This window comes from Labeo rohita, chromosome 19 (genome assembly GCF_022985175.1).
Source record: "Labeo rohita strain BAU-BD-2019 chromosome 19, IGBB_LRoh.1.0, whole genome shotgun sequence".
Taxonomy (NCBI): Eukaryota; Metazoa; Chordata; class Actinopteri; order Cypriniformes; family Cyprinidae; genus Labeo; species Labeo rohita.
Window position 1 is genome coordinate 20,294,933 of NC_066887.1, and position 17,123 is coordinate 20,312,055.

The window sequence follows — 17,123 nt, forward strand, 5'->3', positions numbered from 1 at the left end:
GCCCACCGAGTTTCGTTACGATCAATTCTGTTAACCTTGTCTAATAGGTGCTCAAAGTTCATCAGCCCATGGCAGCCAGGTTTTCTTGAGATACGCAAACGTCCTTATAGCTACTTGCGGCACTTTAGACCAACCGACTTTCATGTCAATAGGACAAATGGTTGCATAGTTGTAGCACCACCAAGTAGCCAAGCTCTGCGACTTTTTTTCACGTGAGTACGCATTGTGAGTTTGGCGAAGATATTTCATTCAGTTCAAAAATTATAGCCGTTTTAGTAAAGGCGGCCCTGCCCCTTTCGAATGTTTTGGCGTCCCTTTGCGACAAAGTGTCGAAAGTTAATTTTTTTGGATAATTATTGATATTCACTCTCCGGAGAATCTTTCTGCACTGGTTTAGTTCTGATCAGGCGAAAACCCTAGGACTAGTTTGCAAAAAAATGCAAAATAAACAATAAATTCGCCAAATTTTGGATGAATCCGAATGTGTTTTATCTGGCGTGAGCTAAGGATTCCAACGACATACAGAAGACAGTTGTTTTCTTCTTCTTGCTTTTTTTCTTCTTGTCCTTCAAGTACTGTCATACGCATTTATGCTGGAAGTGGAATGGCACATATCTCTGGAATGAGCATTTCAAAACCACAAAGTGGACACAATCCAATTTATTATCAAATTTCCGACATCCCTTTTCACACATTATTGACAGGTACATTGGGTTCCTCTCAGAAAATCACAGTTTGGTCCGTGCTGATACACATAATATGCTTTTATACTGTACATGCTTAAATAAAATGACCTGTCTGATGGGAATTGAAACACCTATACGCTTTTGGTCTAGTAATGGAAAAAAGAACTCTAAAACCAATTCAATGGAACATTATAAATATTAAAATGAGCCACAGGAAAAGTCATAAAAGGGAACAGATGACTCTTGACCATAGGACCATGTATTTGGCTCAAGTCTAACTGCTTGTTCCTTGAAGAGCTTCCGCCATGAAAAGCTTGCCCAGGTTTTGAGATGTGAACTCTTTGATGGTTTGGCAGTACGTGTTGATTTGACCTAAAAATTAGATGAGGGAAAACATTAGAAAGGGTACAAAATACAGAGATAGCAAAAGAAACAAAGAGAAACAGAGGCAGGGTGGGCTGCCCGCTGAAGTGGCTCAGTTAATGTACTCCATTATGTACTGAAGGCTGGCCGTCGAGCTCTCAGGTGATTGTCTTTCCGCTTGGCAGCGCTGCTGCTCACGCCACCGAGAAGTTTGGAGTTTAAAAGACTTTAAGAGATGGTGAGAAATGAGATGCTCTCCTCCACAGCACCTACAAGCATTTAATTCAGCCATAGACCGACCCATCACTCCACAGCACTACAAAGAGCTGCTCATGGAAACAAATACTCTTACTTGATGCCATTTTGTCCGCATCTCTTCTGATCTTGATGTTAAATGTTACAGCTGGCTCCTATTAGGCTGGGATAGTTTTAGGCCTGAGTTTGACTGTCTTGACCTACAGCAGAGTCATTAATCAAATATTTGTATATTTAAATACATTACTTTTAAAATTGAATTGCAATGTGTGTTAGAGGTAACAGCACCCATCGTGCACTTCAAAATTAAAATATAACATAAATAAGATCAGTCTCATTGTCAGTTATTTATAAGGAAAAATGCAGTTTCATTTGATTGCAAAAATCCCATGAACGTTCAAAGTCAGAAACCGCATGTTGCTGAGTAAACAGCATGACTCTAGAGTTACATAACTTAGAGTCCAGCAGTCCGGGGTACAAGATGACATGACAGACGTATCACCCTCCTCCAGCTATTTTCTCTCAGACAGCGGCTGATCTATAATATACTACCTCCATAACAAGTTAGAAACAATTGCTTTAAATCAATCTCTGGCAAGGCCCCTGTAATGTTCCTCATAAATTACCTCTCCTCCCTTCCTTCCTCCCTTCCATCTCAACTCCGCAGGACAGAAAACGCGACAAGTCCAAATCTTTTCAGATCCAAATGAGATGAAATGAGGAGGAGACGGTTAGCGCTGTGTTGGGATGCCTCACATCGCTCAAGAGCAGAGATTTGGCCTCCATTACTGAGCAGACACTAATCATCCACTTAAAGCTTGTAAACACAACTTGTAATGTGTAAACATCATATATTTCTACTTACACTCTTGAACCCTGACAAAATGATATGAAATAATAAGTTGAAAAATCTGCCACTGAATAAAAAATAAAAAAGGCAACTGCAACTTTTTATCTCACAAATCTGACTTTTTTCTCAGAATTGTGAGGTATGAACTCACAATTCTCTTAAATTAAGTCAAAATTTTGTGATACAAACTCACAATTGCGAGTTATAAAGTCAGAATTGCGTGATATAAACTTGCAATTCTGCATTTTTCTCAAAATTGTGTGATAAATTCGCAATGCAAGTTATAAAGTCAGAACTGCAAGACAAAGTAGATATAAACTTGTAATTGTGACTTTTTTCTCAGAATTGTGAGTTTATATCTCGCAATTTTAACTTTATAAAACACAATTGCAAGTTAAGTCAGAATTTTGACATTTAAACTCAGTATTTTTCCCTTTCAAAATCGGATTTTATAACTTGCAATTGCGAGTTTATATCTCAAAATTCATAGAAAAAAAAACATACAAACTCGCAATTGTGAGAAAACAAATTGGAATTGTGGCTTTATATCGTAATTCTGACTATATCTTGCAATTTTGACTATTTCTTAGAATTGCGAGTTTATATCTCAATTCTGACTTTATGAAATGCAATTGCGAGTTTATATCTTACAATTCTGAGAAAAAGTCAGAATTGCTAGTTAGTACCACACAATTTTGATTTCATTTTGCGCAATTGTGTTTATTTCATGCAATTCTGAAAAAAGTCAGAATTGTTACTTCATATCGTAATAACTCACAAATACAAGTTTATATCACACAATATTGAAAGAAGTCAGAATTTTACTTTATATCATAATTCTGACTATATAACACGTAATTGCGGGTAAAGTCAGAATTGTGTGATATACATTTTTTTTAAGTCTTTTTTTCCTCAAAATAAGACTTTATAACTCACAATTGCAAGTTTATATCTCACAATTCTAAGAAAAAAAGCTGGAATTGTAAGATACAAACTCGCAATTGCATATTGACTTCATGACACACAATTGTGACTTTATATCTCACAATGTTAAGAAAAATGTCAGAATTGTGAGTTTGTATCATGCAATTCTGACTTCATAACACACAATTGTGAGTTCTTAAGTCAGAATAGAGATATAAACTCTAAAATTGGACAGTTTATACTCACAATTCTGAGAAAAAAAGTTAGAATTGCAAGATACAAACTTGCAATTGCAAGAAAAAAGTCCGAATTTTGACTTTATATCACAATTCTGACTTTAGAACTTTTAGAGTTTGTATCTCACAATTTTGACTATTTCTTAGAATTGTGATGTTATATCAGTTCTGACTTTATAACTTGCAAATGCAAGTTTATATCATGCAATTCTGAAAAAAGGCATAAATGTGACTTTATATAGCAATTCTGACTTTATAACACGCAATTGCGGGTTAAGTCAGAATTGTGAGATATAAATTGTCTTTTTTCCCTCAAAATAGGACTTTATAACTCACAATTGCAAGTTTATATCTCAAAATTCTAAGAAAAAAAGTTAGAATTGCAAGATACAAACTTGCAATTGCATATTGCATAAAAAAAAATCAGAATTGTGACTTTATATCAAAATTCTGACTTCATGACGCACAATTGGGACTTTATATCTCACAATGTTAAGAAAAAAGGCAGAATTGTGAGTTTGTATCATGCAATTCTGACTTCTTAACACGCAATTGTGAGTTATTAAGTCAGAATAGAGATATAAACTCCAAAATTGGATTTTATTACTCACAATTCTGAGAACAAAAAAAAGTTAGAATTGCAAGATACAAACTCGCAATTGCAAGAAAAAGTCAGAATTTTGACTTTATATCACAATTCTGACTTTATAACTCGCAATTTGGAGTTTGTATCTCACAATTTTGACTATTTCTTAGAATTGCGAGTTCATCAATTCTGACTTTATAACTCGCAAATGCAAGTTTATATCATGCAATTCTGAAAAAAGGCAAAAATGTGACTTTATATCACAATTCTGACTTTATAACACGCAATTGTGGGTTAAGTCAAAATTGTGAGATATAAATTCTTTTTTCCCTCAAAATAGACTTTATAACTCACAATTGCAAGTTTATATCTCACAATGTTAAGAAAAAAACTCAGAATTGTGAGTTTGTATCATGCAATTCTGACTTCATAACACGCAATTGAGAGTTATTAAGTAAGAATAGAGATATAAACTCCAAATTTGGACTTTATTACTCACAATTGTGAGTTTATACTCACAATTCTGAGAAAAAAGTTAGAATTGCAAGATACAAACTCGCAATTGCAAGAAAAAGTCAGAATTTTGACTTTATATCACATTTCTTACTTTATAACTCGCAATTTGGAGTTTGTATCTCACAATTTTGACTATTTCTTAGAATTGCGAGGTTATATCAATTCTGACTTTATAACTCGCATATCACGCAATTCTGAAAAAAGGCAGAAATATGACTTTATATCACAATACTGACTTTTTAATTCTGACTGGTCTTTTTTCCCTCAAAATAGGACTCACAATTGCAAGTTTATATCTCACAATTCCACAAAAAAAAGTTAGAACTGCGAGATACAAACTCGCAATTGCATGAAAAAACTCAGAATTGTCACTTTATATCACAATTCTGACTTCATGACACACAATTGTGACTTTATATCTCACAATGTTAAGAAAAAAAGTCAGAATTGTGAGTTTGTATCATGCAATTCTGAGAAGTCAGAATTGTTTATATCGTAATTCTTACTTTATAACACACAACTGCAAGTTATTAAGTCAGAATAGAGATATGAACTCCAAAATAGGACTTTATTACTCACAATTGAGTTTATACTCACAATTCTGAGAAAAAAAAAGTTAGAATTGCAAGATACAAACTCACAATTGCAAGAAAAAAGTCACAATTCTGACTTTATAACTCGCAATTTGGAGTTTGTATCTCACAATTTTGACTATTTCCTAGAATTGCGAGTTTATATCTCAATTCTGACTTTATAACTCGCAAATGTGAGTTTATATCATGCAATTCTGAGAAAAAAGTCAGAATTGTGACTGTATCGCAATTTTGACTTTATAACTCGCAATCTCGCAAATATGACTTTATTTATATCTCACAATTCTGAGAAAAAAAGTCAGAATTGCGAGTTTGTATCAGAGAGATGGGCTTCCATCATTTTGAATCTTTCTATCTATCTATCTATATAGATAGATAGATAGATAGATAGATTAAAAGATTACATACTAGCAATGAGCAGCGTGTCCATGCGTGGAGGTGGCTGAGGGGGCTTGAACATTTTGCTGAGGTCTTCCTCAGGAAGCAGAGGCTCTCCTCGGCTCTGTCTCTGTGCATTCTCCTGTTGTCGTCTCTGAATGTACTGTAGAGCGATGAAGAACAAATGGTTAGTCTGAACTTGATGTCCCTATCTTTTGTTATTAACCTCTGCGGTGCCTGAATTAAAGCAAAGCTTCTGAGAGCCATGACAGGCCAAGAAAGGTGGCAGAAAAAGACTGATGGTGTATTTAAAAGAAGGTGAAGATGACAGCTGGAACAATAGACACTGATGACTGTGTGGCGGAGGAGCTGTCTAAGAAAAATGAAAAATGAAAAGGAAACCTAAACTGAATACTTCCCATAACATCCGAGTAAACATTCAACTAATCACTGATAATGCAAGTGCACTGTGTCCTTTGTGCCTTCTTGTAATCAATCACATTTTCTGCATCAGGTATTAGATGAGCACATAAAAAAATGAGTAAATTAAGAGAGAATTTCTATGTCATTACGGTATCAGAGGAATTTAGGGAGGTCACATGTACTTCAATCAATCACAAAGTTCAGAGCATCGGAGTCCAGCACCGAGGAAGGCCATTACTACCTCGCCTCTCCTGTTTCATACAGACCTTGATACACAGCCACGCGATAAATCACTTTTAACTTCACTGACTTTATAGCGTCAGTCGGGCCGATTGTGAACGATGCTAGTGATTGCCTTGGCTGGCTGCGTGGCACAAAAAAATCTCAGACACTCTCGCATGAATAGAAAGATTTGCAGCCTTATATTTGAAAATGAACAAAAACCCTTGAACTTGGATGAACCTCATGAAGACATCAAGGTCATACTTCACCCCAAAGCTCTGAACAGAGACAATAAAAACTATTTGCAGGACCATAAAGACTTTGTTAGGAAAAATCAGCTTAATTTCAGTACATGACGTATTCTTGCATGTGTACCAGCTTCTGAATATACAATACCCATTCCTAAATTTAGGGGTTTTACGAAAAAATATAAAATTATAATAAATTTTATATAAATGTACATTTAAAATAATACATTTATAAAATTATAATAATACATTTGGAATTGTATTATATAATTAAAAATAATAATAATAAATAATTAATTTAAAAAAATAAATAAATTCCTGAGCACCAAATCAGCATATTAGACTGATTTCTGAGTCATGTGACATTGAAGACTTTAAAGATTTTACTGTATTTTTGATTTAATGCAGCCTTGGTGAGCATACTGTAAGTGTAATAATTTTATTAAAAAGCAGATCAATTACACACTATCAGTCAAAAGCTTTTGAACAGTAAGTTTTCGTAATGTTTTTAAAGAAATCTCTTCCGCTCACCAAGTCTGCATTTATTTGATCCAAAAGTACAGCAAAAACAGTAAAATATTTTACTATTTAAATATTAAATATTCGAAATATTTTTACTATTTAAAATAACTGTTTTCTATTTGAATATATTTTAAAATGTAATTTATTCCTGTGATTTCAAAGCTGAATTTTTACCATCATTACTCCAGTCACATGATCCTTTAGAAATCATTCTAATATTCTGATTTGATGCTTAAAAACATTTATTATTATTATTATTATGTTGATGAATATATTTTTTTCAGGTTTCTTTTTTTTTCATTTATCTGAAATAGAAATCTTTTGTAACATTATAAATGTCTTTATCATCACTTTTGATCAATTTAAAGCATTGTTGCTAAATAAAAGTATTAGTTTCTGTAATTTCTTTTCAAAAAAAAAAAAAAAAAAAATTATACTGACTCTAAGCTTTGGAATGGTATAGTGTATAATGTTACAAAAGCTTTAAAGATTCCTGAAAAAAAAATGCATTCAACTGTTTTAAATATTGATAATAATAAAAAATATTTCTTAAACAGCATATCAGCATATTAAAAAAAATTCTAAATGATCACGTGACACTGAAGACTGGAGTAATGATGCTGAAAATGTAGCTTTGATCGCAGGAATAAATTACATTTTAAAATACTTTCACATAGAAAGCCGTTATTTTAAATTGTAAAAATATTTCAAAATATTACTGTTTTTGTTGTATTTTGAATCAAATAAATGCAGGCATGGTGAGCAGAAGAGAATTCTTAAAAAAATAATAAAAATTAAGAATCTTTTTGTTCAAAAACTTTTGACTGGTATATATAGAACAATTCTTTTTTAAATTAAAAAATAAATATTCACAAATATTTTAATTATTTTCCTTAAAGTTATAGGAATTTTATCATTTTAAATTTTATTTCTCTTTATTTGTCTGCTTACAGACAAGATGTGTAAAAACAACCTTTATAATATTCTTTGATCTCCTTATGCAAAAATTTTTGGGGCACAATGTGATTTAAACATTTCTTGACTGTTTTCATGAGAATCACACTTTCCATTGTCTACTCCGTGCATTAGCAAATAAACACTAATTTACGAGTAAGATCTTTAATTGCTAAAAACTGTACCAACCCTCCAAAGTGCACCCTGTGTTTTCGAAACAAAGCTTTGATTACAGCCTCAGAGCTAATTCCTGGGTTTCGAGTTGCTCAGTTTCATCAATTACAACTGTATTATAATTACATCTTACAGAGCATAACATCAAGAGTGAAACATCAAGCCTTGTCAGATGCTCACTCTCCGCAAGCCCCTTATTGTGATCTTTGTGGTGACAACCTGTTTTCCCATGAGTACACATCACGCTAGCAAAGCTACCATTAACAGTAACTAGCATTTACATGCTCATGATAGCTCTCATCCCACCAGCACATCAAAGCATGTAAAAGTGCGTTCCCTATATATCAGCGTCACAATCGTGCACAGCCCACTCCCACGTCCCTGTAATATTCTGCTCCCAAGATATAGCTCTGTTCCTTTCTTAACTCATTTCTACTGTCTGTTAAGTGAAAATCTGATCACTTGAAAATAATAGCACACCTTGAACAAGCATGGATGATTTGAGGTATCATTCACGTCGGTGTGGGAGAGTGTGGGAAAATCTTCACATGAAAAGACAGGTGTAGCCATTTGATGGATTACCTGATGTTTCTGTTGCTGTTGCTTGCTGAGACTGCGGCAGTAGTTGTTGTACTTGACAATGTCCTGACTCATGTCGTCCACGCGGTCCATCAGCATCTGCAGGCTCTTCTCCAGATGAGTACTGCAGAGCAACGACAAGGTGAAGACATTTGAATAATAGCAATAATGAATGTGCATTTGATTGCTTGGTAATTAGTCAGCGCTTCTGTTCCATATTGTCTTACAGTACAACAAAACAAACATATTTTTTTAATAACATGTTATTTAGGTTAAACCAAAAGAATATCCGGCTAATTCTTGTGTCCACAGTTCATCCATTTATAAAGTCATCCTGAATTATTTAGCAAGGTCACAAACATCCTGAATGTTTAATGTGGAGTGACATTACAACAAAAAATAGAAACATAAATAGTTAATATATATATATATATATATATATATATCTATAAAAAGCAAAGCTATGTTGCAAAAAAAAACTTTTTTAAATAAAAATGAAAAAAAAAAAATCTATTTTAATATATTTTAAAAATAATTCTTGTGATGACAAAGCTAAAAAAAAATCTTACTGAACCCAAATGTCTGAGCAGTAGTATATCAAAACATCCTTTAAACCAGGGCTCCGCAGTGCGACCTAAGATGAGTGACAGCTTTTAATAATTTTTAATGGAGATTGTAAATTAGATATTGATTTAATGCAACAGTTAAATAAACAAGTTAATATTAAGTGACTTACATTGTCTGAGTATAACACTATTGCCTCTATAACACTATTTCGTCTTCAAAAATAGTTTGAAACAAGTCACAACTGAGCCACTGCACATTTTCATTCAAACACAGTGGTGTTTCGTTTATGAATGAATGTGCATATTTAAACTAATCTAGTGAGTCAATGATTCAATTTCCCATTCTATAAAGACTTTATTCTTTATTCTTATGCTTTATTCCTGAATGAATCAGCTGTTGGAACGAATCAAATGAATGAATGATTCAGCAATTAAATTAGTGACTTGCCACCACCTACTGGTAGTTTTATTTTCATTTTTAAAGTATCCAAAGCATTTAAAGTATACAGCAGACAGTTATTTAAATCATCAAATTTTTCTATACTCAAAATTTTATTTAAAACATTATCATCAACATGAATTTATGAATTTGATTGCACTCATGCCATCTCTGAGCCTCATTAAACATGAAAATACACCTACAAGCCACTTCTGAGTTCTTCTGTGCCACCTCTGTAGTACAAATTCATTTTGTTAATACTGATATTATTTGATTGGTAACTTATTCTACTTGTTTTTACTCTGTTGTTTTAATTAGAAATTTGAAAATTATTATTTTATAAAATATAATTAAAAAAAAATGACATAAAAGATTACATACTTTTAATAAAGTTAGAAAAATGCCATTACAAAGGTAAAAACAAAATTCCCCTGTAAATCACTTTAAGGAGGCAAATATCACCTCGTAATGGGAAGGCTAATTTATGATAATATTTTTTGATTATTGATTAGAAGGTGCTCCTAAAATTTTGACTGTGCTCCTAAAAAGAAAAGTAATCATAGAGCCCTGCATTAAACATGATCAATTAATTTTTTCCCCCTTGTTTTAAGCACAACCCTCCTTTGGTGTGGAAAAATGAGCAAATAAAAAAAGAATTCTGAGGAAAAAAGTCACAAATTGTGAGATATAAACTCGCAATTCTGGGAAAAAAGTCACAATTGTGAGATACAAACTCTTAATTCTGGGGAAAAAAATTCACAATTGTGAGATATAAACTCGCAGTTCTGGGGAAAAAAAAGTCAATTGTGACATAAAAACTCGTAATTCTGAGGAAAAAACTCACAACTGTGAAAAGAAAGTCACAATTGTGAGATATAAACTCGCAATTCTGAGGAAAAAAGTCACAAATTGTCAGATTACAAACTCTCAATTCTGGAAAAAAAGTCTCGATTGCAAGATATAAACTTGCAATTCTGAGAAAAAAAGTCACAAATTGTAAGATACAAACTTGTTATTCTGGGGAAAAAAGTCACAACTGCGAGAAGTAAATCACAATTCTGAGAAAAAGTCATTTCCTTTATTTCTCAGAATTACAACTTTATTTCTCAGGATAATGCAATTCTGAGAAAAAAGTCAGATTTGCAAGTTTATGTCTTACAATTCTGATTTTATAACTTACAATTGCAAGTTTATATCTCACTTGCAAATCTGACTAAGTAAAAAGTCAGAATTGCAAAACATAAACTCGCAATTGCAAGAAAAAAGTCAGAATTTAATTTTGTATTCATTGGGGGAAACGGGCTTCCATATAATTTCTATGGTAATAATGTTTATTCAATGCTAGAGAATAAAAGGATTTTTGCTCACACCACATTTGGATTGAAATTCCTGTATGCTTGTAAAACTCTTCCAGTATCTTGGCAGCGCCATAAAGATCAAAAATCTTCTGGGAAAGTCAAATGATCAAAGCACATCTTAATCATCAACAGAGTAACAGAATTTCTTAAAAAAAGCAGTTAACATGGATTCTTCATTAATAATTCATCACATTCCGCATACATCAAGCTCATTTGCATGTACCACGCGATATGCAAAACAGGTCCCACTGTAACTGTAGTAGAATGATATTCATATTTTATAGCGGGACAGCAGCCCATAGGAGCAAAGATTGGGAAAATGTCTTCAAAAGCAGTTTATCTGTTCTTGGTAAACCCCATTAACAACAAATTAGCCTCGCCAGCATGTTCCATTAATCTTGAAGAAAAATGCTGGACGTATGTAGGGAAGTGAGATCCCGGGGGGTGCGGACAAACCAGGAGCAGCTCTCTATCATGCATGAACATGTATACCCTGGTGAACTTCCACACAGATTTATGTTAACACCAAGTCAACTTGTAAGGTCTACGTGCACTATAAAGAAATCTCTCATTAGCCACTGGAAAAATCCAGATAAAACCAGATTAGTCTTCTTTGCAACTTCGCCAAATTGGTCATTACCCAGTCCAAGCTAGGATCTTGGACCAGAAATAAAACAGCTTTATGACCTGGTCAACAAGCCTGGAACAGCTAATGAACTTTATTACCCACCATATGAACTCCTGAATAAAGTTGTTATTTTTGTTTTCTTTGTGCACAAAACGTATTCTCGTAGCTTCATAAAATTGAGGTTGAACCACTGATGTCACATGGACTATTTTAACAATGTCCTCACTACCTTTCTGGGCCTTGAACATGTCAGTTGCATTGCTGTCTATGCAGGGTCAGAAAGCTCTTAGATTTAGTGTTCTGAAGATGAAGATCTTACGGGAGGGTGAGTAATTAATGACAAAACTTTCATTTTTGGGGAAACTAACACTTTAACCTAAACAAACAATGAAGGTAAAGGAAAAAATGTATGAGGAAGTATATTTAATATCCAATACTAACCAATACTAATAAATTAAAAACATCCCTCCTATCATTACATTATTATGGGCTTTGTGGCTTTAGTATACACAGATCGCTTCATCAAATCCATGCCAAAAGGCGTTTGTTAACAGGTGAGGTGACAGGCAAATTTACTGCGTACTAAAATAAAATGTTTTACAAAAGCAAGGCTCTACTCCTGTTGATTTACAGTTGATATACGATGTTGTGACACTTCAGAAGTACAGCGGCAAACCGTAGACGCACCCTCAACTACATTTCCAAAACACAGAGAACAAGACCCAGAAGACCGTGGATTGCAAAGGAACACAAATTCAGATTAGGACTGATGACCGTAAAAAAACAGCAGCGAACAAAAAAGACGACACGACTTCAGGAAATCTGCTCACTGTATATTTAAAAGGAAGACCGTACTGTAAACCACAGCTTAACTGGACTCTGAAGCAAAAAATAAATAAAAAACACATACACAGATTTTTTTGTTTCCTTTAACTGCCCCTACAGGGCAAGTTATAGAGTTTGCTGGCTCTGCAAGTTTGGCAACAAAGCAAGCCTGTGGAGAGAAAAGAGAAAGAGGGAATGTGTGTGTGTGTGGCCCTGGAAGCAGTTTTTAATGTTTCTGAAGAGTCTTTCTGTGGAGGCGCGCCAGCTCTGATGAATGAGGGCAGGCATCCCTGTATGACCTCCATCTTTTACCATGCACCTCATTATTCAGAGTCCAATGAGCTCTATGGATCTTCCCCTCTCTCGCTATCTGAATCTCACATACACACACTCTTACGGTATATACCCGCATACAACACACACGCCTTTTGTATGCTTTCAGAAAGACAACAATGTGGGTTCACTTACACACGCCTACATGCTAAATTTGCTGTGCATAGTTATTTCTTCCAGACCATGTAAGTTGTATTTTGAATATTTTGTATTACAAATAAATGTTTGTTGCATTGACAACAGAATTACTTTTTCAGTGTTGTATGCATACAGCAGAAAATAATAGTAAACTTTATTACCATTAAAGCTAATTACAGTTTCAACAAACAAACCATGACCCATAATGTTCAGTAACTTACAGGATTAGTTCACTCCAGACTCCAGAATTAAAATTTCATGCTAATTTACTCACTCCCATGTCATCCAAGATGTTCATGTCTTTCATTCTTCAGTCAAAAAGAAATTAAGGTTTTTGAGGAAAACATTTCAGGATTTTTCTCTCTATATAGTAGACTTCAGTGGAGATCAGTGGGTTGAAGGTCCAAATTGCCGTTTCAGTGCAGCTTCAAATGGCTCCACGCAATCTCAGCCAAGAAATAAAGGTCTTATCTAGCAAAACGATTGGTCATTGTTAAAAAAAAAATAACAAATGATGTACTTTTTAACCACAAATGCTCGTCTTGCACCAGCTTGACTTCATGCACTACGTAGTCACATTGGAAAGGTCATGCAAGAAGTAGGCAGATGTACTGACCCAGTGGAAAGACTGGAAAATTTAATTTCCTCCTCCAACTTCAAAATCGTCCGTACATCGCTGTTTTACCTTTGTGGAGTGACATAACAAAAAATAAATAAAATAAATAAAAATCAAGAAAACGCAAAGCCATGCCGCAAAAATAAATAAATAAATAAATATATATATATATATTTATATATATATAAAATATAATATAATGTAATATAATATACTGTATTATATTACATAATTATATTATATTATATATATAAATTGGGCTTTTCTTAATTACAAATATAATATATTACCATTTAAAATTTTATCGAAGACTCTTATCCTCACTATGTATTTCAAAATACTTTGATTAAAAATGTTCTGTTTTAACATATTTAAACATGTATTCCTGTAATGACAAAGCTAATACAAATTTTACTTAATCTTATTTTTCCCCCTTGTTTTAAGCACAACCCTCACTTGGTTTGGAAAAAATGAGCTAGAAAAAAAAATTATATGCAATTTTGCAAAATGTATCTGATTTTCAATAATATTTCATCTTAAAACGAGACAAAAATATTACTTAGGAAAACTTTACGAAATTGTTCTATGGTATAACATGACCTTTACATAGTAATCCCATCCCTTTATACAGTATTTTTTTAGCAAGGCCACAAACTTCCTGAATAAAAAATAAAATAAAATAAAATAAAATAAAGCTTGAACCATTCCTGATTGTTGCATGGAAACCAGTATATTATTCAGAGTTTTTCATAATTTGTAAACTAAATATTAGGTGAATAAAAAATTAAATTAAATTAAATTAAATTAAATATTAAATTAAATTAAAATTAAAATTAATTAGAATAAAATAAAATTTAGTGTCCTTTTGAAGCTTGAACCATTCGAATCACTGCAGTTGCATGGAAAAAAGCAACCATTATATTATTCAGTATGTTTCATATTTTGAAAACTAAATATTAGGTGAATAAAATAAAATAAAATAAAATAAAATAAAATCTAATTTTAAATAATATTTTACCTTAAAACAAGACAAAAATATCAATTAAGAATAAAGTTTTTTTATTGAATTGTTACATTAATTTTTATGATAATAATATTGTTTATTTCAATGCTAGAGAATAAAAGGATTTTAAGATGAGCATTTGTGGTTAAAAAGTATTCTAATTTGTATTTTTTTTAGAAAATGACAGATCGTTTCGCTAAATAAGACTTTTATTTCTCAGCTGGGATTTCTCAGAGCCCTTTGAAGCTGCATTGAAACTGCAATTTAAACCTTCAACCCATTGATCCCCACTGAAGTCTATACGGAGAAAAATCCTGAAATGTTATCCTCAAAAACCTTAATTTTCTTAATTTGTTGCCCCTAAATTACAGCTAAGTAAAGCCACAAACAGCAAAAGCTCAGAAACACACTTACATTTTTATCTGCATCTCCTGGCTTTCATTAACATATTTAATAACATTTCACCATTTCTGTTTCTCGCTCTGTCTGAAACACACACAAACAAATCAAAACAAAACTCTGCCGATCTAAAATGGGCTTCATGAATAAACCGGCAGTGACTGCAGTCTCAAATGACTCAGTGAATATTAACAACCCTTTAAAAAAACGGTTGGAAGTTGTTTATCTATTATTTGATTAGGAAATAAAACACCATCCATGACGGTAAGTGGAACCCGTCAGTGATGGAGTCTCATGAGGTGAGCGTCAGACTGGTGAATGTGGTGTCCCAGTAAAAGCTGAACCACAGGAGAAAGGTGACTCATTAAAATCACACCGTCCTATTTCAGAGCACTATTGACGGAAGGTTTAGGTCATCTGGAGTCATCGCAAACCACGACAGCATAACGCAGCACGCGCTGGCCAAAACTCACAATGAACCAGCGCAAGTCAGTCTAAACCACTTATCTTAACACATGACAGTAATGTGTCACAGACAATGAGGGGTACTGATTAACCATGAAAACGTGTACTTTGGGGAAAAAAATTACGACAAAGCAACGGATTTCAGAGAGACCGAGTTGACACAGTATACAGACGCAACATGACAAGTAATTTGTCTGTCCGCAATGAAACAGACAATTTATCCTAACAAGACAAGACCAGCGTCACATAATTTTTCTGTCTACACTAAAAGAAACAATATATTAAGGCACAGTTCATCCCAAAAAAATAAAATTCATATTTACTGACCCTAACATTGTTCCAGAACTGTATGAGTAAATTTGTTTTAAGGAACAAAGAGCATTTTTAAATAATATATTGGTTACTTCACTATAATATAATAAATTAAATGTTCTTTTAATTTTTTTTTCAGTATATTGAAAGTATTTTAAATCTATCTATTTTAAATCTAAATAGATTTGTGTACAAAAAACAAAACAAAAGGGTGACTTCCACTGTAGCTAGCCTGATTCAGGAACAAATTTTTCTTTTGAGTTAGATCTCAATTATTTTGATGATTCGGTTTACAAATCCAGTCAAAATTATTTATGATTATGAGTCAGTTCTTGAGTTGTATGACTTCAGGCATTTAAACTCGTAGATTTAGATAAAAATAAAAAAATAGTGACATAAAATAAAATAAAATAAAATAAAATAAAATAAAATAAAATAAAATAAAATAAAATAAAATAAAATAAAATAAAATAAAATAAAATAAAATAAAATAAAATAAAAATTATGGTGTCCTTTGTGAAGCTTGAACAATTCCTGATTCATTGTAGTCGCATGGAAAAAGCAACTAGTATTCAAAATTGTAGAATTTTTCATATTTTGAAAACTAAATATTAGGTGACATGAATAAAAAATAAAATAATAAATGAAATAAAATAAAGTGAAAAATAAAAATGAAACAATACATAAAATAAAATAAATAAAATAAAATAACAAACAAATAAAATAAACTGAACAATAAAATAAAATAAAATACAATACAATACAATACAATACAATAAAATAAAATAAAATAAAATACAACAAAATAAAATAAAATAAAATAACTTACACTGAAAACTAAAAATTTAATAATACATATAAAATAAAAAATAAAATAAAATAAAATAAAATAAAATAAAATAAAATAAAATAAAAATTGGTGTCGTTTGTGAAGCTCGAATTATCCCTGATTCATTGTAGTTGCATTTGAAAAAAGCAACCAATATTCAGAATTCAGATTTTTTTTTGTTTTGCAAATTAAATATTAGGTGACATGAATAAAATAAAATAAAATAAAATAAGTAAAAAAATAAATAAAATAAAATAACAAACTGAAAAACACAATAAAATAAAATAAAATAAAATAATACAAATTTGACACTTGAACCATTCCTGATTCATTGTAGTTGCATGGAAAAAAGCAACCAGTAAATTACTTAGAATTTCAGAATTCCGAAGTTTTCTTATTTTATAAACTAAATATTAGAGACATGAATAAAATAAAATAAAATAAAATAAAATAAAAAAATGAAATAATTTAAACTGAAAAATAAAATAAAGTAAAATAATAAAATTTGGTGTCCTGTTTAAACTTGAACCATTCCTGATTTATTGTAGTTGCATGGAAAAAAGCAACCAGTACATTATTCAGAATTTTTCATTTGTTGTAAACTAAATTTTAGGTGAATAAAATAAAATAAAATAAAATAAAATTTGTTGTCCTTTTTGAAGCTTTTTGAACCATTCTTGATTCATTGTAGTTGCATGGAAAA

The 17,123-nt window shown here is 31.9% G+C and overlaps 1 protein-coding gene across 1 annotated transcript in view; it reads right to left on the bottom strand.

The window, feature by feature from the left end:
* Positions 1-652: 652 nt before the first annotated feature.
* The window catches only part of eif3hb (eukaryotic translation initiation factor 3, subunit H, b), an 81,928-nt gene continuing 65,457 nt past the window's right edge, over positions 653-17,123 (bottom strand). Inside the window, exons 6-8 of the mRNA XM_051135964.1 lie at positions 8,513-8,633; positions 5,418-5,550; positions 653-1,058 (exon numbers count right to left, since the gene is read on the bottom strand). Coding sequence (XP_050991921.1) covers positions 961-1,058; positions 5,418-5,550; positions 8,513-8,633 — 352 coding nt within the window. The 3' untranslated portion in view covers positions 653-960. The remainder of the gene's footprint in view (positions 1,059-5,417; positions 5,551-8,512; positions 8,634-17,123) is intronic.